At 36.4% G+C, this 24,987-nt stretch overlaps 1 protein-coding gene across 3 annotated transcripts in view; it reads right to left on the reverse strand.

Moving 5' to 3' along the window:
* The window catches only part of ZFHX4 (zinc finger homeobox 4), a 153,553-nt gene that overhangs the window by 101,543 nt on the left and 27,023 nt on the right, over nucleotides 1–24,987 (reverse strand). For 2 of the 3 annotated variants that reach the window (XM_063451309.1, XM_063451310.1), the window contains exons 2-4: nucleotides 19,691–22,311; nucleotides 18,019–18,521; nucleotides 13,090–13,137 (exon numbers count right to left, since the gene is read on the reverse strand). In XM_063451309.1, the coding sequence (XP_063307379.1) occupies nucleotides 13,090–13,137; nucleotides 18,019–18,521; nucleotides 19,691–22,265 (3,126 nt within the window). In that variant the 5' untranslated portion in view covers nucleotides 22,266–22,311. The remainder of the gene's footprint in view (nucleotides 1–13,089; nucleotides 13,138–18,018; nucleotides 18,522–19,690; nucleotides 22,312–24,987) is intronic. The other variant, XM_063451311.1, reaches the window with a different exon arrangement.

Here is a 24,987-nt window from a genome sequence, read left to right on the forward strand (position 1 = left end):
GACGGTTTACTCCCAGAACAAGGAATTTAAAAACTCCCCTCATGCTGTTTTCTGATCACCGGGGAGAGCAAAAGAAGGACAGACAAACAAAAAAAAAAAAATAGAAAATTGAAGGAGGGAGATCGGGGAAGATAGAATAGGAGCTCGGAAAAAAGATAGACAGACAAAAAAGGAACAAGAAGCCAAAACAAGAAGCAGTGAAAGAAGAACTCCTCCTTGACTAGCCTGATGAATTACAGTTTTACAGAAATTAAAAACATCCATTTGAAGAAATGGGCTCTCTGAAATAATATATTTATACTAAATTACCTTCCACATTTACCTTTAATGGATCCTATTTTCAAAAGAGTTTTGCCATTGGCAATGATTGAAAGAGGCCTTTAGAAAAGGGGGAAAAAAATGCTTGAATATGATTTCCATCATCCTATCTAGTCTTTTGTTAGAAGGATTTTTAAATTAACATAAACATTAACCCTTCGGGCCTTCTGAATTACATATGCTCTCTGTGACCCTAATAAGTAGTCGAGTTCAATGAGTCTTTCTATCTCTTTCGGCTTTTTAAATGGAAAAATCCTATAAACACAGTGAGTTGAACTGAATGGAATACACCGACTATGAATTGATACACAGGGCTTTGTGGTATTGTTTAAAAATATATTTACCAATTTCATATTTCTTTGTGCAGTTTTTTTTTATTTTTTTTTCATTTAATAAATATGAAGAAATTAGGAGATGTTGATTATCTGGGAACTTTGGACGCCTGAGTTTATAAAAGGGGATTTCTCATGTAAAGTTATATTGTTCTTTTTCTTAAAAAAATAATAATCAAATTAATTAATAATGCAATATATATTTTTAGATATTCCTACAGTCTGGCCTGTTGATAGTACCACCGGACAAGAGTTTTAAAGTAATAATCGGTAAGAAAAACACAAAGAGATTGTGAAAGGTTTAATACATAGTTTAAAAATCCCATAAAAGATCAACAACTTTCTACCCAAAGAAAGCTTTTCAGAGCAAGCACCCAGTAGAACGATTGACTGAAAAACTGCAAAGTGGGTGCCCTTTAAACTTTGTCCGCCTACTCTGTGTTGATCTCATGAAGTGCTTCTCAAGTGCACAGAGGTTTATTCCATGCTAGATGAAATCCGTATGATAATGGCATTTCATAGCAAAATGTCAGTAGTAAAAGTCAATTTTGAGGGGTTGTTGGTTGATTTGCCACCAGTAGTACTTAGTAGTTAAATAATGGTGTCGATATAATGGCCTATTCAAATTACTATAAAAAAAATATTTTGTTTGTATAGCCTTCTTCGTCGAAAAACTATATCCATATAAAGGTAAGTGTTAATGCCACATTACCATCACAGAACAAAGTACATGTTGTAACATGCCAACTGAGCTTGAATGATTTGCCTACTTTGCAGTAGCGATGACTTCATAGTGACATAGCTCATTATGTCCAAATTAAAACATTAGGCAACGAAAACAAATGCTATAATATTTCCATTCTTCATGTCAAGGCTTGTACCAGTGCCCAGCGGCCATTATGATCTATTAACAGGGTTATGGACATCCTTCCTTTAAAATAGGAAAGCAAAATCAGCTTGCAAAAGCTGCAAATCTCTTTTCTGCAGCCTCTGCAAGCCCTCCCCTTCTTCCCCAGCCCAGATTTTCTGTGGGTGTCCAATCACAGACTTCCCAATGCAGCTCAATGAGACGTCTTTGCAAGGTACGTTTAGTTTAGTTACACTGAACTTAGCAACCAGGAAGTAACAGGACCAGTTGTCTGATTGACAGCCAGGGAGGTGTAACAAGGTTAGTTTAAAAATGTGGCAATTTGTATTGAAATCAGAACTTTTTGTAAAATGAAAAAAAAAAAAAGACACACTCTTTAAACATAAAGCACTTCAGCAAGCTAAAGTGATTTAAGTGTTTGGACAGTTCCTTTAATAAATTATTCAGTCAACAATGAGTTGCAGTAAGTTGACAATCAAGTTACAAAATGAAGACCAAAAAAGCTGAACTGCAAAAACACTTCTTCTTTAGGGTAGTTTGGAGTCACTTTTGCAACTCACTTATTAACCTATTACAATTTATTAGTTGGTGAATAATTCTTAAAGGATATTAGGCCTGTTTTCTGTGCATAGCATGCCAAGGAGGTAGTGCTATAGAGGCATTTACTAAGCAACCCCAAATTAAATATGAATACAAATAAATGGTATGTAAAATAAAAGTCACAATAACAAACATTTCATCTACGTTTACGTATTTGCTATATGACAGCAATAAAATCAATATAGCAAATTCAATTGCACAAATAAAGTCATGCATTTTTACTGTGAGGTCTGTGAATGTGTTAAGGTGAAATACCTTCTAATTGTAAATATATTTAACCCCTTAAGGACCAAAGTTCTGAAATAAAAGGGAATCATGACATGTCACACATGTCATGTGTCCTTAAGGGGTACAATTCTGGAATGTACTAACAATGTGGCTATTTCAGGATGAAAACAACTTTGGATCAACACAATTAGAGTTTGCAGATGACTTTACAACTTCTGTAAACAATCTGTACTTCTCAAGTTATCATTTGAAATTTCTTACCACATCCACTTCACATGTTTGCAGTTCAGTTCATGTACTAGGACAGGATAGGCAACCTTCGGCACTGCAGATGTTGTGGACTACATCCCCCATAATGCTCTTACACCCATATTGCTGGCAGGTGTAGTCCAAAACATCTGGAGTGCTGAAGGTTGCCTATGCCTGTTAGGTTGATACTAAATTGTTTTCATCCTGAAGTGGCCTCACAGTCTAAGGGGTTAAATTAAGACTAGTGAAACCCATAGCAAACATAATATTTAAGGAGTGAGCAGAACTCTCTCAGCTATCAGGTCTGTTTCACAGCATTAAGGATTACTGCTAGAAGGCTTATCCTTTAGAGCCTGAGGGAGGTGGACTATCTTCTGTCAGAAATCCTGGCCAGCAACGAAACAGGAGGTTAAATGGGTGCCTTGCTCTGTAATCAAATATCACAAGCTCTACTTATCTATCCACTAAACAACAAACGTGGAAAATCAATTATGAAGCAAATGGATGCATTGCAAATATTTCTCCACAGAAAGAAAATGTCTTCTGTGACAAAGGCCTTTATAATGCCGGCTGAATATTAAACAGATCAAATGTGTATACATTTCAAACATACAAACTGTATATTTTTATGTATTCTGACAGCAATTGCCATTACAGTAAAAAAGGAGCGTCCTCTAAGTTAAAAGAACACATAACTAGTAAAGTGATGTATGTTGGGAAGTTGTAAAGAATTATCATTGCTTATAACGGAGCATAAAAGACTGAGGACATAGCTGGCAACACATGAAAAAAAAATTCAGGGACACTTTTTAGCAAGTACAGACACAGATGTACACAAACACAAACACACACACACACTGAATTGCAAGCAGATACATACCCACAGTTACACACACAGATACATACAGTGACACACTTTCTTCCTGTGGGTCCTGAGGTGGCTTCACTGGCTGCACTACTAGTAGTTCTTCCCCTAGAATGTGGGACAGGTTCCAGGGTTACTTTTTGCTGGAGCTCAATAAATGGGACTATGTGGGAAAATCTGGCACAATTGGCAAGGAAGTAGATACCTACAATAGTCATCCAGTAGAAATAGTGAAAGCTACCACCGTAAAGGAATTCAGGAATGGAAGTATAGATAGCCACAGATAGTTTTTCAAACTTGACAGTTTTGACACTATATCTGAAAATCACTTTAATTCACCTTCAATTCTCACCTTAGTGCATAAACCAGTGTGAGTTGTAGGTAGTAGGAAACTGCCTTGAGGATTAGGGCTAAGATAGTTTGGAAAAAAAATCTATAACTAATCTGATCTTTTATTACTTTGGCCCAGATTTTTAAATTTTGGTCACTCGCCAGTACGTGACAATTCCAAATCACTATTTAGTGAATCAAACACCTAAGAAGCTCATTAGACTTTTAAACATTTTTTTTTTAAATGCAGCAATTAAAAATACTGTTTATACAAATGGCTGTATCTGATAGCTAGGAGTTATAAATGTGACAAATCTATTATTTTCCAAAACAACTAAAAAATTAAAACAAAGTATTAAGAAAAACAAGCCAGTGTTAAAAAGAACATAATGAAGTGAAATTATTTCACACGTGTATGTTGTCTGTAGATGCCAAACACAGTTCATCCATATTCAGACAGTAGAAGCTAAAACAACATTGCAACATGAAGATGCACTTTGTCATGTCTCAACTGTTTAACATATGAACCTTGACTCTGTCCTGCCCTGACCAATGGCACCAGTCATGACATTATATCCTTCACCGAATGTACATAGGGTCGCTGAATTTGCTGACAAACTGACCAATAGCCAAATCCCTACAGTAATTTCTGGTCTTCTGGCAATGAAGAGGTTAAATGATAAATTAAGATGAAGACAAACAACTCCCATACTCTAGATATCTGCAGCCATTTCTAACACATTACTCATGCATAAAAAGGGTTACAATGTGAACCGGATAAGCATTGCTGTATTGTTAAACATAATCCAATTACTAGGGGGAAAAAAATGCATCGGCTGCAAAAATATATATTAATAAGACTAGTGGAAACCAAATTCCAATAATTGAATTGTGCTTAAATATAAAGCAAAATATATATTAGCCAGCTCCTAATAGGATGTCTTAAATTATGTATCAGCTATGAGTAGCAGCCCGTTCGCTGAGCATCTTCCTTTCTTCAATTGGTTAAAATCCCAAGAGTGCACCGAAAGAAAGCAAGTCTATCCCGATGATCTTTGTTCCCTGCAGGGAGAAGGCCCCTTTTGGTGGTCTTGAGGTTAACGCCCTACCCCTTTTTTTTTATACCTGTCATTTTAAATTGTCTTCACAAGCCATGCACACAGACTAACAGCCTGACCTGGTCAGGGAACTTGACCTCGGGGCAGAAAGACGATCACATCTGGTTATTAATACAGGGCATTACAAAATGAAATATTCCAGGCATCGAAGGAGCAGACTAATAATTGTGTAGTATGCCACATGTTGTGTCCAATGGGAAACAGAGGCTGCTCCTTTATTGCTCTGAAAAAAAATGTGAATGCCCTATTTCATTTGCAAATCTTCACACAGAAAAAAAAAGCAGATACTTGAGACAGAAAGAGAGTTGAAAGCTCTGCAATCCTTTGACCCCGTCTTTACCTAGAGGTCTGCAGGCCTGAGCTGTACAATTGTGACTCTGGTAGACAGTTATCTCTGCAATGCTCCCTTTCCAGTGAATGTGCGGTGTTAGACAGAGGTCACCTGCGTATAACATCATATATATGAACTGTAGGGGGACAAGGGAAAAGTGGATTCGACACTAAAGCTATGTCTACGGCTGCCTGAACCACTATGTTTTCTTGGACATGCATACATTTTATATACTGGTTGGCTTCCGTGAAAACAAAACAGAGTTATTCACTAAAGTGAAAAATTTCCAAAGAGAATTTAGAAGCCGCTGTAAGGCCACAGTAGCTTAATTGGAATTCCCCAAATCAGCTAAGGTTCCGGTTCAGCTGTTTTTTGTCTAAAATGTGAAATTCACTTTGAATTCCTGATAATTCCTTTTTAAGTGAATAACCCCGAAAGTGCAATCCAAATGCCTTGTTTGTCGAATTATAATATTAATGCTATATACTATGGGCAGCACGTTTCCTGTGCGTCCCGTCAGTAAGAAGTGACTTTTTGTTTGTCGATAACTTGTGTTAAATAGCCTCGTAAAAGTGTTACGTGCTGCAGAATACATTTGGTGCTATATCAAGAGTAATAAAAATAATATGTAAAGAAAAATAGAAAAAAAGAGTCATGCTGACAAACTACTTGCTACCCCTGATAAACAAAATATGTACTATATATAAACATGAGGGCAAAAACGTGCAGCCACCCTACAAAAGTGTACCTCACAAACACTTGCAAAAAGAATATATGTGAACAAAAATAAGACCCTGGTGGGAAGTATGAGGTAGAGGGTGGTGGGACACAAAATAGTATACAGAGGACACAACCTGAGAATCAGGGTGAAGTGGGAGTAGAAATCTGGGAATAAAAAAACTACATATGGTGAAGTACGTGGGGCTACACCATGTGTAGTTTTTTATTGCTAGATTCCTACTACCATTTCATCCCGATTCTCAGGTTGTATCCTCTGTAAACTATTTTGTGTCCCACCACCCTCTACCTTATACTTCCCCCCAGGGTCGTATTTTTGTTCACATACTTGCTACGCCTTTTTAGATATTTAATGTGGTAAAAGTCCAGTAGGCAATGAGTATAAAACACATGTTTGCAGCATTTCTGAGAATTGATGCTTTACATACACCTCCATACTAAAAAAAAAATCAGAATTTTGTTTCGGTTCCACTTAGCAACAAAGATGAGCATTTGTATTCCTCTAATCTTATCATTGAAGCTTAAGTGGCAATGTCTGAAGAAGACATATAGCCTCTTATGTAAAATACTAATGTAAAGCCAAAACAATGACCGCCTCATTCATATAGGATTTAATAAAGATGCTTGACGTTATCATATAGTGATAATTTGTCTTGAACATCAAGCACTGGTAACAGGGTAGTCAACTCCACCAAGTTTAAAAGGACACCTGCATGGTGATGGACATCACATGAAATGTGTTACTATGCAATATGTCGAATAAATATAAAAAATGAACACCATGCTCAGTTAACTAATTTCACTTCTGCAGCACATTAATACTATATACTACAGGGAAAGCACTTTTCATACACTGCCCCATCAACTTGAAAAAGTGATACGTTTCTGTGAAAGCATTGTGGACAGGATAGAGTGAGTATTCTACAGCTGACAATTTGTAAAATTTAGGCCAAATTAGTCAAGTTGGAAAAAAAAAAGATAGATTTTCCAAAATCAGTTATAGCCAAAATTGAACAATTCTGCTCTCAAGTCACCAAAAATGTAAGTTCTATTTTTGGAATAGGCTCCTTAACCAGATGTTTGTCAAGATAACGCGCAATGCTGGTGCTGAAAGGGTTAACTAGTCAATATGCCGCATCCTAACCACTACCCCAAAGTACTTTGATATATAAGCCATGTAATTGATGTGCGCACACTTGGTTCCCAGTTTTCAGTACCCAAAGGCACATCTACTGCATCTGTTTATAAACTATTTCTGCACCCAGGATTTATTTAAGAAAGCCACAGTTGAACTAGCTCATTGAGTTCAACTCGAGTTGTCTGCAGCTTTTTGTTTGTTTGAAAACTAATTTTCATGTAAAGTAAATCCAGATGTGGAAGGGAAACGTTCTTCCATTTTAATCTTCTCGATCATATTTGTTCGCCTCAAACAGAGCACCCACTATTCGCTTTTTTTTTTTTAAAGAGCGGATAGACAGATTATGATGTGCTAATGACACTTATTGCAACTTAAGTGTATGCATGTGTAGCAAAAGCATATTGTTTACAGAGCAACAGTAACTAAAGCATAGGGATTGCTAGCTATAATAAAATTCTTGGTTAGTGGAGCGAAGTTTCATTGAACTTCTTTCTTTGAAATTGCATCCATTCTGATTTTCCAGAATTTAACTGCAGCTATTTAACTACAGTTTTAGTCCGTTAATTAACGTTGCTTACTTCATCACGCTGTGATCCTTGTTATATTACAATCATGATAAGGGAACAGTAAAGGAGAACACTGAAAAAAGGGGGAAAAATACAATTACTAGCCTTCTAACAATCTTTCATCTAAGCTCTTTATAGTTTGTACTAACCAAAATTTTAACTGTATGCCTAGCTAAGGCTGACTGCATCTGATAATCTTTACACGGTAAGATTTTAGAGAAGTTGGGTGCTTCTAACAGTACCATCACTAGGCGGGTGCCGAGGGTGTGGACTGCACTTTGGTGACACCCTCTAGGGGGGATTCACAAACGGAGGATAATGCTCTCACATTTAGGAATCCAGGTGCTTATCAGGACCAGGGTTGGCAAAACCCAGTTTAGAAGATAAAATAAATCAGGTCCGGGCACTCAGGGGGGACACCATCAGGGAGGAACCACAGCACGGTGGATTACTCGAGGATCCGGCCCATTACTGCAGGCACTGTGTCAGGCAACCCAGCGGAGGAGAAAGTAGCAGAATATATTGCACAGCTACATTCTAATGTTCTCTTCTTCCTCTTGGCTGATGATGCTGAGCAGTACCTGCCTCCTCCCTCCTCCATCCTCCCTCCTTTCTCTGTCTTCCTGTCCTGTTTCTCCTTTTGAGAAAGTTACCACCAGCCACTGCAAATTACTACAGTACAGACTTATTTTTATACTTTCCTCTGGGCTTTAGTGTGTCTATATGACTGTATCTCTGTATGAGTGTGTGTTTGAGTGTGTGTATGTGTTTCTGTATGACTGTGTCTGTATGAGTATGTGTGTCTGTACGACTGTGTCTATATGTGTGTGTGTGTGTGTGTGTGTGTGTCTGTATGACTGTGTACATATGAAGGTGTGTGTGTATGTCTGACTTTGTGAAGAACGTGTATTTGTTCTGAATATTAAAATCTGTTTTGTCATTGAAAATGCACATCTCTTAAAAAAAATAATTCAATCCAAAACCAGGAAAAGTAATAGCAATCTACAGCCCTGCTCTGAGACATCTAAATATCTAACCTTTAATTTTGCTGGCTGATCTTAATGGGGGTCATCATCCAACTAGTGCCAGCTGGCTCCCATTATACCGCTGTGTAATAGCTGTTTTACACATCTGGGTTTTGAAAATTCTAGATTTTTTCGGGTGATCAGTTACACACATTTTTAATAGTGCTTTCAGGAAGTGACAAATTTGGATCATATTTTTCCATATATTATTATTATTATAATTTTATGATTTATATAGTGCAAGCATATTCCGTAGTGCTGTACAATGGGATGCACCTATTTATAAAATATACAGTACAATGCAGCATCAGGTAGGCAGACCCACATCATGGAATCATTAATGAATGACATGTACTAAACATAGTATATCCAAAATACATATAATGTAACAACCACTGTACATGTCTCAGCCATTTGACCTTGGTACAAGCTATTTGTCTTTTGGCCATGGTATACGATGTGCATTATATGATCATGGTACATGCTGTGCATCATGTGAACATGGTACATCCTGTACATTATTTGAATACAATACAAACTATGCATCATTTTGTGTATCCGTCCAATTTTGAGCAAACATTGATGAGAGATAAAATGCCAAGTTTGCTTCATTAGACTGATCTTTCTTTACAGCTATACACTCAATAAATAAACCACACATTCTATTTCATTACTGGTTAATCATGAAAATTAATTATTAGCAGCTGATGCATAGTAAGTGCCCGTTGGAGGAAACAGAGATAACAATGAATAATTACTGTGTATGCTTAAAAGAAATTAAGTTAATTACCACCAACTATTCGTTATTTAATTTAAGGGAAAATACATAGTTACCTATTTACTTCTACATTTAAAAAAACCCTCCTTTCCAAAAATAATTTGCTGGATTTTCACAAAATTATTAAATAAGCATTCTATAGGGCAACAACTGATTTTAAATCCATCCTTATAACATGCATTCTCCAATGAATTTCCCCATTTAATGGAATTATACAATTGCTCAATTTAGTTCTAAATAGAGTTGTAATAATGTAAATGTATTCCTTTACCGCTAAACACATAACTACTGACCTAACTCCCCCATTTTCACCCACAACACAACAAGACAAAACGTAACGGATAAAAATGTATGAAACCATGCTTTTTCTATTCAATATATACTCTAGAACAATATATTATATTTGTTTTCACTCTAAGAATTCTAAAAATGTATTTTCAATCTATTCAATCACCCTCTAGTACTGAAGTTTTCATCTGTGACAAAAGAAGGAATGATATAATAGAGGGGGCATTCAGGTAATGCAGGTGACACTGTAATTAAATAAGTTTCTTTGTTCTCCGCTAAATACACATAGTGCAGAAAAATAAGAAAAAAGTGAAATCTAGATATTACTTAAAAATATATTCTCCGTGTTGGTTGTGTGTCTTGTTGTATGAGATAATAACTTATTGTTTTGTTGTTGTTTATCTTTTCATACAGATTTCTTCATCCAAACAAATTACTTGAATACCATTAGGCAAACTATGTTGTGGATCCACAGATGTAAAGGCCTATTCCAATTTCCTTTAGCACAACGATTTTTATGCAAATAAGAGCCATGCAATCTTCTGACCTCTCTTACCATCATACTGGGACAATGACAGGTCAATAATTGGATACTGCACATATCTGGAATATTTTATTTTAAATTATAATGCTGGCAGATCCCCATCGGAATAAGCCAGAACTCTGCATTAATTCCAAACTAATCAAAGTATCATTGCTCACTGTAAGGTCTAATGCAAATACAGGATAGGATTTGTGATACATTTTGACTCCTTTTCTTCATTTTCTATCGTCTACTTTCTTATCTGCAACAGTTGTGCTGCCATCCATAACATAGATAATGAGAAAATCCAAGAAATGCTCCTCTGGGAAATGTTGCACCAAAAGTTACCTAAAGAATACATATCTTGTCTCATAGAAAGATGGCAAGAATTGCATTTACTGCCCCTGCAGATTTAAATCCCACATATGCAAATCAGTGTGGTGTGGATTCTAGACAGATGCCTTGGTCTCACTGGTGACAGATGCAAGAATAGAAATGTGAAATTAAACAAATGTGTAGTTATCTTTCAAAGAGAGGAGAAAACGGCTATCAAGCTGATAAAAATAAAGTCAGAATTAAGATTCCACACTGAATGGCAGATGCTCTATAGAATTTGCATGTCTTGCATCCAATGCAGGATAGAAAGCTGACCATGAAAATTGCTGGCCTCGAGTGACCCAAGATTACGCTATCAATCAATCCTCTGAACATACTAAAAGTCCTCTTAGATTGCACTGTTTGCTGTATCACTTAATGTGTGTGATTATATTTCTTCTGTGTGAACATCCCTATCTAATTGGAGGCTAAGAACAATAATGATGCTGAATGTATAATATATATTTCATGATGTCTTCTCTTATTGACCCATGCCTCACGGAAATGTTACCCCATAATATTGTTTCACGGAATTTGGAGATACATTAGCCAAAATGCATCATTGATAGGAAATAAAAATAGAATATATATATATATATATATATATATTCTAGCGTGCTATCTATATACTGCATTTATACGTATATAAATCCAGTATATAGATATATATATATAAATCCAGTATATCAATATATATATAAATCTGGTATATACACAACACTCTCAGGCCTTCACCAGCAAAAGTAGCCTAAAACATAGCTTTTATTTGCTCCAATAAAATAGTCAACGTTTTAACAGCTAGACAGGACAGGACATTTTTTTTTTTTAAAGAACATACATGTCTTGGTCTATCCTTTAGTGAGTGTTAAACACCTGAGTGGCAGCTGCAGTCATTCAGTGGTAGAAGCTTAAATAGCTGCCAATTGGGACTGTAGGTTTGTAACCGTAACTCCCACTAATGTCAGGCAGCACGGGGATATGCACTGAGTACTGACCCTACAGAAAAGTCCCCCACTTCGACACTACACTATAAAATAACAATATCTCCTACACTACATTACTACAACACTACTACACTACTACACCACTTCTAAAAAAGAATCTAGCCTTACTTACAAATATTAAGCAGCATAAAAGCTAGTGAAGCAATATTAGAGGAAAACATCAACATATTGGGCTTGTGGAGACATTTCTATACCATTGAAGCCTTGCTCGCGTGATTTAATACGATGCTTCCAGAACTCACAATGGCATTATTATCCTATATACACAGTTCACTGTTATGTATTCTCCCTCGCTCCCTAATAAAAACATTTATATATATATACTGTTCGTAAGGCAGTTGGATTGGAATATAACTACTAATCACTGTATAATTACAATATCCATACTTGTAACATTCATTATTATTTTCCTGTCCCCCTCCAAAATCAGGCGGCCATATATTGTTTTTAGTTTAATTTAACGATCTGGCACAGTAGATACAAATTGTAAAAGCATAGAGTACTAAAGGGACACTCTAAGCACCATAAGCACTGTAACTTATCACAGTGGCTTTGGTGCAAGATGCCTTCCAATTCTAAGTTTTGCCGTATTGTTTTCAATCTGTTCAGGGAGCCTGTATCAATTTAGGGACACTGAAGGGTTAACTAATAGTGAATAGGAAAATTAACTATGAGGACACGATTAGCCGTGGTATAAATCTGGGTATGGACAATGTAGGACACTATATGTGAGTCTGAGTTAAACATTCACCTTTAAGGTTTAACCAAAACCATACTTAGAAGGTACAATAGGCTACAATAGGCCACAGATAAATTTTCTAACCAGTAAATGCAAGAATGAAAACAAATGATCTGCAAAGCACATTCCTCTGTAAACTCTCAGGTGGACTAGATTCTATGTTAACAGTGACTGTGAAGGCTAAGATGTGAATGTACTATTGTTTGCTGCTTCAATCATCATTGCTACAAGACATTAGATATTCAGAGATTTCAGTCCATATGGAAAGGCCATCAGCTCTGAGCTTCTGGGTTCCTTGCCAGAAAACCATATCCACATGCTTTCTACCTCTAAACATAAAAGCAAGAGGTGTTGTTCTGGTCAAATACAGAAATAATTTTACTAGCATACGACTAATGTTAAAACTGCCCCATACTGCCAAAGGCATTAAAACGCCATCTGTGAAACAGATTTTTTATTAAAAAGATCAGTTTAACATTAAGCATCTGGGCAGAGGATGCTTTTTACTTGACCTTTCACCTTGCACATGCATTAACCCCTTTTGCTCTTTGCAGTCAATAATCACTCAAAAAATATCTATTCAAGATTTTGCTCTTTCCCGCATACATAACTAGCATCACATGACATTTCTAGATTGAAACAAAATTGCAAAAAATTCAAAATAAGGTTCACACACCTGGGTATGTATCCCTCCTAACGTCTGCTTGTCAACTTCCTGCAAAGTCTATACATAAGTAGATATAAAGATTGTAAAAATCAATTCCCAGCAACAGCAATATCAGGTTAACTTAAGTAAAGATAAATACTTTATTCAGGTATTAAATGGCTTGTGTAGCAATGCCCCATGCAAGGATGTATTTGGTTTAAATGCTACACAGAATTATAACATTTTCAATCAAAAGTATTTGGGATGCATTTTGCCTACATTTTAACTGTTAGTGCTAATGTTATAATAATTACCAATGCATTCCCTGCTTTAAGACAGGTGTCTTAGTAAACACTCTATTTTGGGATTATTCAGTAAACTGGGTACTATGCACAACTGAAAAGTGAATTGAAACTATTGTTCAAATTAGTAAAAAAAACAAAAAACACAGCTTAGAAATTTGTTAAACTTTACATTTTCCCCTAATTTTTTTTTTTTAGCATTTTCTTTCTTAAATGTCTACAAACACTTGCTTAGTGTATAGCCCCTTGAGTTTTGATTGATTCCACTCAGAGGAAGCATTGCACTAAATTCTAGCTTGTTACTGATTCTTAAGAAATGCAGATTCAGAACCCTGTTTTAGATTCTTTTGAAATCCTCTCAAATAAACATGGGAACATTCAGGGTAACGAGGGGTTAAATCTCTCTCTAGATCTGCATGACTACAAATTACTTCCTGGAATGTGGAATATGGTTAATACATTTACTTTTTCCCCAATAAAAACAGATATTTTATTGAGCTGCAAAATTACATTCCTGCTGTAGTCTTAATTGGACACATTTTTGCAGAACCAAAATTCACTAGCCAACCTTCTAAACATGTACAAATTAAGAACTTATTATTTCTCTCGAAAATGCTCTTAGTTGCTAGGGATTTTTTTTTTTCTGTGTGCGAGCTGAGTTACTCAGTGTCTGTTCAAGTACAGAGCAAATGGATTCACAGGCCTTTTGAGATTTGATTTTGTAATGCAGAGGTTGTACATTTTAGATTCAAAACTTTTAACCCTTGGCATTCAAAATATGATTGTATCATTGCAGTAAGGGACTCAATCTCTGATGGTATGTGAGTGTTTCTCATTGTCATATAGAATATTTATACAGTGTTTATTACACTGCAACCGTATAGTGCTACAAAAAAGCATAAAAAATGTATTTCATAACCGTATACGGAAGAAAAATAAATATTATACCAGATGTGTAGAAACACCCTGTCTTCTGATGTAGCCAGTTCAGTTAGATACGTGATATGTATACTATAGATATTGCATGTGCATTTAAGTTAATGGGAGTGGCAAAATTAGTTTTTGGTTTTTTTTCCATTTAATAGTTCGTCATTGTAGGTTTAAAACCAGTACATAAAATTAGAGGTGAACAAAAATGTCCAACTACTTTCACTTTGTTGCAAACTTTTTAGTCTCCAGTTTAGCTATTTCAGTGTAAATGTTCCAAATCAGTTGTCAACCCACTATTTAGTGAGTAACTTTAACCAAAACATTTAAATAAAATTTAGATTATGAATAGCTGGGCTTTTTTTTAGGGTTTCAGTTAAAAACATAGCTCTGTTGCCTAAGTAAGTTAATATACTAGGTTTCCTACATGCTTCGAAATGCTATAATAATAATAATAATAATGTATTATTGGTGATTTAATACATTGTTTAATAAATGTACATAAATTAGAGGGCGTTTGATTTATTTAACAGGTTAGGGTTAAATATGGGACTTGTGCATGATAAACTATTATTTTGAAGCTTAATCAAAGGTGACATTTAGGTAAAGGGTATAAGTTAAAATAACTAAAATATTTTTTTAACTCCCCCTACACGTCTTCTCAGATTACAGCCTGCGAGCAGAGGAAACTAGACTAGCAAAGGGTTCTCCTGGATTCCCAAAGGGCTGAAATAGGGCCCGATTCAAGACTATTCCTTAGTTTATTATGATCGTGTGTTGCAGTCACTGACTAGGGACATTTGGCCTACCAATGAGAAGTTATTATTATCTATGCCGTGAAGCAGGTAGCATTATATACCACTGCAACACTGAAACAGACAGACACATGGATGATAAACCATGAAGAAAAATTCTGGTGCAAAACTATAAAAGTGGAGCAATCGTCATGTACATACATCCTTTTGGTCTCCATGGTGATTGCTCCATTTTTAGACTTATGCCTAATCTTGATATCTAAAACAGGAATGCTGCATTGTGTATCACTTTTGAAAAGGCCCTTTACAAAAGTTTTACAGCCTGAGTAAACCTCAGACTTTTAGATTTTATAGTGGCTCTGTCATCTGAAATACTCTATAAACTAACATATTTATTTATTTATAAAATATTTACCAGGAAAGATACATTGAGATTTCTCTTGTTTTCAAGTATGTCTCTATATCAGGGGTGCCCAAAAGGTAGAGCCCCAGAGGTTTTAAAACTACAGCCTCCATGATGCTTTGTCATTCTAAAGGCATTCTAAAGGCATGCAAAGCATCATGGGCATTGTAGTTCTACAAAATCTGGGCATCTATATTTTGGGCATCCGATGGTCTATATCTTGTGATTTTTTTCTTCTTTTTTTTTAAAGCAAATAAAATATTTTATAGCCAATCCTGAGTTCAAGGAACCATATCCTGTTTTCTGTACAGTGGAAAGCTGTGTTCTACGCTGCAAATCACAGACCCTGATTGGCTGCTGATATCACATGCTCTCTGTAGGCTTTTTTTAACAGTAGCTTTACCCGAGAATTTTAGAATGTCCGCGCAATTTCAAGATGGCTGCGCCTATACTGAAACAGTCGCACATATTCAAGTGGTATTTCCAGTTAAACTTGCCATAACTAGTTTTAATGGAAATTAATTTTGATATATTTGCATTATTGTGTTGATATATGGAAATATTTTTTTCAGAGGACAGTGTCACCTTCAAACATGTTGTTGTAAAAAAAGCACAGGTTAATTAAATAACTAGTTAGATCACATTTATTAAGAATACACATTTATTGTGGGGGGTTTAGAAGATTTAGAAAACATACACATTAGTATGAAATCTGTCTTCTCTGTGAGAAATATAAAATTAAAACCTACTCTAGTTATTACCAGACTATGTAGGCCAACAATCATCATATTTACACTCTTATTATTGCTATGCAACTACCATGAAAACAAGGTGGTCACAGCGAAATACTTGGGGTATCAAGGCTACCATTTATTAATGGGCACTTTTAAAAAAATGCATGCTCCAGGACTACTTGATTTCAGCCCCGCAGCATGCATATTTAAAAAAACACACCTCATAATAAAAAGGCAGTGTGGTCACAATGTCACTAACTAATGCCATTTCCTTGTAGGAGGTCCATTAAAAGAATGGGAGGAGAAGTTATTTCACCATAGAATGTCTCCTAAAAACCACTGCAGGCTGCTTGAAGATATAATTATATCTAACTTCCCTGAAAATATTTGTCACATATTGATTATCATGTTACTGCTGTATTACCCATACAGTCATTGCATTCTATGCCTTATTTTTATGAATGTTTTTTTTTTTTTATTCCTATAACTATGCAAGAGAAAATTCCAAGCAACCACGGGCATAAGTATTGATTGACATCTAATGCACTTGCTTTTAAATCAGTGTATCTCTAAATTGTTATATTATTGAACACTTCAAGTAACAAACACATGGCTTTATACACCACCGTTGTTTGATTCATGATGCACATATAAAAAGAACACTATGTGTAGTCAATATAGAGAGAATATCAGCTGAATAATATCTGGCTCGCTATAAATTCAGTTTTATAATGTTTCCTAAATACCTTCTGCTATTATTTTTCTTGTTTTAGTTATGTGTTAGATGCATATCGGATCTAATCCCTGCTGTTCTATAGGCTGGCCAGCATTTCCCTTTTAACAGGGTACACTTCTAAAAAATGCATCGTGAAAGGTTGAAACACAGCCCTGTAACATGCATTTTTCATAAGGGCCCTGCAAAAGTCTCATTATCCCATTGCTAAATGCTAAAGATGAAAAAAAAAGGAAAAAGGAATGATTGATATCAGTGAATATTGATTGTGCACAGGAGGTCTAGTGTTCGGTGTATAGCCCAGTGTTAAGCAGTCGTCAGCAGCAGAACTGACAGCAATTTATATTTTTGTATTTGCAGTTAAAATGCTGCTTAGAAAAGATAGGTGCTCATGTATTACCTTAACCCCTTAAGGACACATGACATGTGTGACATGTCATGATTCCCTTTTATTCCAGAAGTTTGGTCCTTAAGGGGTTAAATAAACTATAGTAAGCTTTGCTGAAAAATTTCCAGGCATATGACAAATAAATGTATTCACTTGATAATCATCTATGCAACTAATATCTTCGTTAACATAAAAAAGGTGTATGGCTTCAATGGAATTAAATAATGTTATCAACAGCATCACTGGGTAATCAATATCTATGCTGTAACAGATCAAACAACTGTGTATGTGTGTTTTGTTTTTGACTTAACATTCCATATTATCTTTGTTTATTAATTCTATTGAGATGAAAATAGCTGTTTCTGTTAGGCATAAAAAAAAGTCATATATACATTTAAATATAAAACATACTTGTCTGAATGCATATTTATATTAATAGACATACTTTACCCAATATACATGGCTAGTATAAAATCACATTTTTAATACTAAAAAGTGATATTTAATAACATTGCTATACATAATATGCACATATATGCAAAATGCATTTATTTAATGTATATATCTTAGATGCATGTTATACATATGTCAGATTTGTGTAAAATGCATTATAGTGTCAGACGGATTAGAGGGGTACTCTAATACGTTCTGGGCTGACCTCTTAAAGTGACACCCACAAGCTATTCCAGCCCCTAAAACTAACATGCTCTTTCTTACCTTGTACAGTCGCAGAGCTGCCTCGTGCCTGTGATTGGTGGTATGTAAGCGTAGTTTATCCACACTGTTGGTATAGTAATCGCAGGCATTGCATTTCAGGTGCACAGGATTGCCAATAGCAATACACTTGAGTCTCCACTCATTCGTTTTGCCCCCTTCTTTGATATGAGCTACTAGTTGATACTTCTGCATATGTTTATCAGTTTTGCAGTGGAGCTGGAAGTTGGCTTTTAGCTGTGTGTTATAGTTACAGAGCTTACACTGGTAGATGTCTCCAATTACAGCTCTCCATTCCTCTTCAGGGAGAGAGCGTTCATTGCTCACATGCACGTTCAGGGCCTCCAGACTGTCAGAGGTGAATTTGTTGCAAACAGCACACTGGAATAACTTGAGACCAGGGTCACTGATGTAAGGTGACAGCTCTCCTGTAGTAAGTAGGGACAGGTCATCACCCATTAGCTGACCACTGGCAAGCCGAATTTCAGGCGGCAGCTCATTATTTACTATGGAAGAAAAAGGAGGGGGGCAAAAATGAAACGGTGGAACATTAGAGAACAGAAAGTAAAGCGCACACAATGGGATCCGTAAAATATAGTCTCAACCAGGAGTTTTCTTTCTCCGGAGCTTAAACTATAAAAAGCTGTAATAGGATTGAATCAGGATCAATTACAATCATCCCTTTCAACTTCTAAATTCCCTCATCAGATAGCTTTAATTACTCCTACTGGGCATGATGTCACTCAGGAATTTATATTTTTAAAGACAAGGAGGGTGATCAATAAAATAACAAAACACCAATGGTTTTTGCAATTTAGCCTAGATTAATTTGCGAAGCACTAATTGCAGATTCGCAACCCAATGATGTAGCATAAGGCATGACATATAACTGATTGCTAACAGTATGCCTTCTAAAACTAACTTCATCGAGTAATTAATTAACATACAGATGTTTAGAACAAACTGTTATTTTTGTAACTTTTTTTGGGGTGACTTAAAACAAAATCCCGGCAATAAAAATGGTTATGAAAAAAAAAAGTTAACATTCTGGGAAATAAATTGGTTTGTCATATAGTTAGCCACAATGCTTTTATGAACCATGCATCTCTGAAAAGGTTAAATATTGATTATACAAAGGCCCTGACCTGAAGGCAAATTGCAATCGAGAGGAGTTGTCTGTAAAGCAGGATGTTGTTCCCCTTTTTCTAAATGTAAACCAACTACAGAAAACAATAAAAATGCATAACAGCACCCCTTCCACTAATATAGGTTAAAGTTCTTCGACATATTGGCCACACTGAGTCTCTTCCCTTACATCCCAATATAAAGATTAATAAAGGGATTTTAAAATTCCTTACAAGAGAAGCAACACATTTTGTACCATACATTCAAGTATAATGTTATTTAAGACTACAATTTATTTTGCAAATACAAATTTATCAAAACTATCTTATTTCAGATTCCAAGATTTCTGCACAATGTAATGCATGTTCCTAGTTGCATAAATGCACATATCTAACTATAACATATAGTAAATAAAGCGTAATCCTCTATAACATGATTGACTAAACTCTGTACAATCTAACCTTGCCTTTATGATGAGTTTACAGTTGTTTATCAGTGTTATAAAATAATACCATGCATAATCAGAATACAAAGTAAGGTAGATACTGACCAAGTCCGGGTGCCAGTGCTGCAGCTGTGGCAGGGTCGAGCTGGAATGGGTTAATCATCATCTGAGGGTCCGCTGGACTTTCCAGTTTCATCCCAGTCAGGCCTATATTTTGGGCTAGGTAGTACTGATAAAGCTCTGCCTCAGCTGGTGCAAGGCCTAAGTGCAGATTATGCTGGATCTGTTTCATGTTTTGCTGTAAAAGCATCATGTTGTGCATGTGCTTTTCACTTGTCATGTGAATCCGGAGGTTTCTCGCCACATTGGTTTCATAATCGCACACCTCACAACGCCAGGTGGGTTTTTGTTTTGGTTTAGATGGAGATGGTGTCCCACAGCCACTAAGGCTTGTGTTAGGTGCTGGGGAAGTATGGCCATAGACCGGCTCACCATTCCCATTCTGAAGGTTTTGGACATTATTTAGGTGCTTGTCTGACTGCATATGAATACTGAGGTTGCCTTTGGTAGTTGTAGAGTAGTTACAAACCTCACAACGGAAGGGTTTATAGCCACATGTGTAGCTTTCACCCCTAGCAAGCCGAGGGTGAGGCTGTCCAGTCTTACAATAAGCACAGGAGCCAGTTGACTCTGGGTGTTTCTCCTTCATGTGGGCCTCTAGAGTCTGCTGATACTTATAGTGCCAGTTGCATTTTGGACATTTTAAAGTTTTGCAAGAGTTCCTAGAATGCATCATTGTCATGTGGCCACCCAATGACCTTGAAGACCCCAAAACTGTATCACATTTAGGACACTCTATACCATTTCCTGGTGAGCCCTCACCCATAACTTGTGTGCCAGGTCCCAAGTTGTGCTGGTGAGGAGTACTAGAACTATCATCATCTCCTCTAACTGTTTCATTAGGGGAAAGAGAAGTTGCACAGTCTTTACTGGCACTTGCATCCTCTAAGTCTTTGCCACCAATGCAATAGCCACTGGCAACATTGCTACTAGTTCTAAGTAAAGCATTCTGCTTGTTCTTTTCTAGGTCCTCAGAAACAGTCGCAGAAGAAGAAGAGGTACCCTTTTCAATAAATTTTAGCACACTAGATGATAAAGGAGAAATGCTTTGGTTTAAGAGAGGAAAATCTTTGCTACCAATACTATCTGCTAGTTCGCCTAAAACCTCCTCCTCATCAAGTTCATTGGAATATGAGTCATCTTCTTCATCTACAGCTTCATTAGGCTCACTCTTAATAGGGCATTCCCCATTAGGGTGAGAGACACTGGATTCCCGTTGCCTTTCACAGTTGTTTTCTTGGTCTTTGCTGTCCACCTGCTTTCTTGAATCAGATGATAAGTGGCTGTGGGACACAGAGGTAACTGGGGTGTTTGTTTTTGGGCTACACATGCCCATGCCCCCCACTTCAGCCTTTGGCATTTGGTTGACCCCAAGTAACTGCTCTGAAGAGCCAGCAGAACTTGCACTTCCCTTTAAGAATGCAAATCCTGCCTGCAAAGAGTCACCATTTTCAACATGAAAAGCACTCCATAAACCACGGAAGGTTGAATCAGGGCCTATGAGGTTCGTAGTAGAAAAATGGGGTAAAACAGAATTGGGTTTTTTTGGTTCCAGAAAGCTTATAAGAGGTTCTTTGTCCTTGCCAATCCCCTGTATTATGGCAGAGACATATTTATTGTTGAGAAGCTTTTGCTCCTCATCATTGAGGGTCATCCGATGATCATGCACAGCATGGGTTACAAATGACCTAATATAACCAAATGACAACTTGCACAAGAAACACATTAAAACAGGTTTCCTTTTCCCATCACTAACACAACCATCAAATTTAGACAAGTCCACATTGTTTGGAACATCTTTGGACACGCAGGAGTTTTTGGCTGAGCCATCACTGGTAAGATAGTCTTTATCTCTCTTATGTCGGAGATCATAGACACGGAAACTGTGCAACACAGGACCAACTCCTGCTAATGCTGAGGTATTTGGGAAAGCCTGGTCGGCCATAAATGGTTTCCCGAGGGATGAAGCGATATGAAAAGTATTGATGAGCTGTGGGTAGAAAGACATGGATGCTGAAACAGACTGATCACTCTTCTCTCCAGCTCCTGTGAATGAGTCCAGGAACATTGCTGAAGAAAAGAGTTTACTATTTGCTCCCGTTTGTGCATTCTGCCCACTTTCTTTGGAGTCCTCAATAATATATGCTGATCCGTCAGGCTGGTAAACTATCTCCCCTAGTAAATTCTCCACGTCACTGTCCTCTAGCTCACTAATCTCGCTATCATTGTCGTCCTTCAAGAGAGGAAGGCGAGCGTTAGGGCAGTGGTGTTCCATATATTTCTGTAAACTGGGGAATGCAGTGGCACATTCGTTGCAGGGTATCTCTTTAGCTGAGGTAACCTGAGCGGCAGCTGCATTCTCCACACCGAAACCCAGCAAGATTTCAGTTTTGCGTTCATCTGTTCTCAAGTTGTCATCTGAAGAGCTGTTTTCCCTGTCAAGCTCCATTCCTGTGACTTTCTCTGGCACCTCATTATCAAGTTGTGTCGTTCCACATAGCTTTGATGTGCTCTGCCCATTTTCTTGTCTTGAGATAGAAGGGGAGTCACAGGTTTCCATGGTAATTGCTACATGTGGATCTCATTTCATCCAGCCTGTCAGGGACCTGGATAAACAATAAAGTTGAGAGATGCTATTTTGATTAATAATGACACAGATCAGTGATATTTCATCGTTAATTTGTAACCGCTACAATGCTAATTTAAAAAATACAATAATGAATCAAAACAATGACTATCAATTTCAAAAAAATCACACTTCCTAAACTTTATTCTAATATTTAATATTTAAATCTCATATTCACTCATACACAGAACTATGGCACGAACTGGGATAAATTATTAACACATACAGTGTCCTGACCTTTGACATAGGGCATGTTGACATTTACAAAATTGCGATTGACAGTGACATGACTTTTCATAGATTCGTGTTATCACAAACTATGGTATTTTTCAAAAACATTCCTCGGATATCCATAAAAATTTCTTCTTACATGTTGTATCACGTGTGTTAGTTCACATTATCTTTTGAAACAACTGTACTGAGTATGTTACCCGCTGTGAGCCACAATTAACAGATTTACAAATAATTTCCAGAATTTCACGAGAAATCATACATTTTTGTTACACCCAAGGTCATTTAACCATGTAGACACGAAAGGAGATTGCTAAATTTTACAATGCATTGCACATTGCCATTACTATTTTTCAATAAACACTATGCATTTTCCTGGCAACAAAGAATATCTGGGGAATCCTTAAGTACATTTAAGTTAAGATTGCCAGGTTTATGCTTTTGTAATTTTGAGTATAGTCAATAAATGTACCTAATCTAAATTCACAATATAAGGTTGCCGGATAGTGACAACATATACAAGAACTCAAGGATCTGTAACAGTAGTGTGTATTTTTTTTTTAGCCTGTGACACACTACCTGCCTTGACTTGTTGTTGTTACAAGTAAGCAAATATAAATAATTATGCTTAAGTATGATTATAGCCTTTATTATCATAATTCATGCAGTACTGCAAGTTTTAAGCTCGCTATGTTTCCCTTATGCCACAAATTCAGCATGTCACATACATTTTAGTAAAGTTTATGATTATAGCTTAATTGATTATTGCATTCCATTCTTTTCTGCCAAGGTGCTGATCAATAAACTTTAAATGTTATTTTTGTTTGAGGGAACAAATTTTAATGTATTTACTTTTTAACAAAGGTCAGCTGGAAAAAAAAATCAAATCTGAAGTACAGAGGTTTACTTTTTTTACAGTAATCAAATCTAATCATGTCATCTATGTTAGATAAGGAGAAATGATCAGTTTAAGAAACATCAGAAGATTTGCATAGATTGAAAATGAATCAAAATTAGTTTTGGTATCAGTGATGGCTAAAATGACAGTTTAATTGCCTCTGAATCAAACATCACAAAGCCTGCTGTGTAATTTTAATCATTGATGAGCTACAGGTTAATTATGCTCGTGGAATGCACCGAGATTTAAACCCCTTTGAAATAATTTGATCACAAAGAGCATGGAAAAGTCATAATTTTCTAATTAGTGCCGAGACAGACATGTTTACCATTGCATTAGGACATTTTCCACAAACAACATAACAGAGTATCATAACAGAAGCCAGGATGTCTAATGTTGAATGGGGCTGCAATAGAAAATCTAGCTTCCGTTTTTCAGGTAATACTTTTCGAAGTGTAGGTTTAATGATTACCTGTCAGTATTAGTGCTGAATGAGATTTTGGGGAGGGGGTACAGAAAAAAAAAAGGTAAAATTGGAAGTATGAACTCACTGTAACACGCATAAAACCTATTCTAGCCTGCAGAGTTAATTCTGTCAGCTGATCGACAGGTGATGACATCACTGCCCACATCACAATACCAGACCATCAGCAGGTATAAACAGTATTAACCATAACGTATACAGTGTATCTCAGTAATGTTAGCAGCTCAGGAATATTAAAACTTCCCAAAAATCTATTATAGTCTTCCTGACCTCCCGGTCTATACCAAATGCTATAAAGGAGATGCTCTGGTGAGGGAGGGGCTAAGCTAACCTTTTTACTTTCACACAGCATATAATAGCTGTAATCAAGAAACACACAGTATTTACCATAATATTAATCAAACTAGTATTGTTGCCATAACAAACATCTCTATAAATTACACTCCCACAATTAATCAAAAGGCCCTTAAACAATGACATCAGACATCAGTTACATTGTATAAACACATATGCACTTTACTCAAAGGGGGGGGGGGGGGGGGGAATCCAAAACAAAACATAGGAAAAACAGAAACAATATAAAAAAAAACATACTTTTTTTTTTTTGGAACCCATTGTATAAATGTATGGTGTTTATTTATGCAAGTCAGTCGCTTGAAGAAATTATGACAAATTTTGCCATTTGGTGGTCTGCTTAAAAAGCTTAACCTAAATAATTACTGAGGTTTTTCCACAAACAGACGTTATGTTTAATTAATAGTGGTGTCAATTAAAGAGCTTTCTTAAGGTGTCAGTAGGGGCAGCCCGAAAGAAAAACAGATGCAAATTTCACAGCCATACCCATCCTGAATACAAAGGTCGTGAAAAAAAAAATAGGTTTGGCAAGGATTTTAAAGCAAACATATGCCCGGCCACTGTAAATATTTTAACTTTCCCCTCTGAATACTAAGTTTTGGGAGAGCGTTAGAAACGCCTAATGCTGCAGACTTTAACTTAGATTCTCCACAATACACAGTCACAGTCTGCAAGGTGTACGAGACTAA

Source organism: Pelobates fuscus, chromosome 4, assembly GCF_036172605.1.
Source record: "Pelobates fuscus isolate aPelFus1 chromosome 4, aPelFus1.pri, whole genome shotgun sequence".
Classification (NCBI taxonomy): Eukaryota; Metazoa; Chordata; class Amphibia; order Anura; family Pelobatidae; genus Pelobates; species Pelobates fuscus.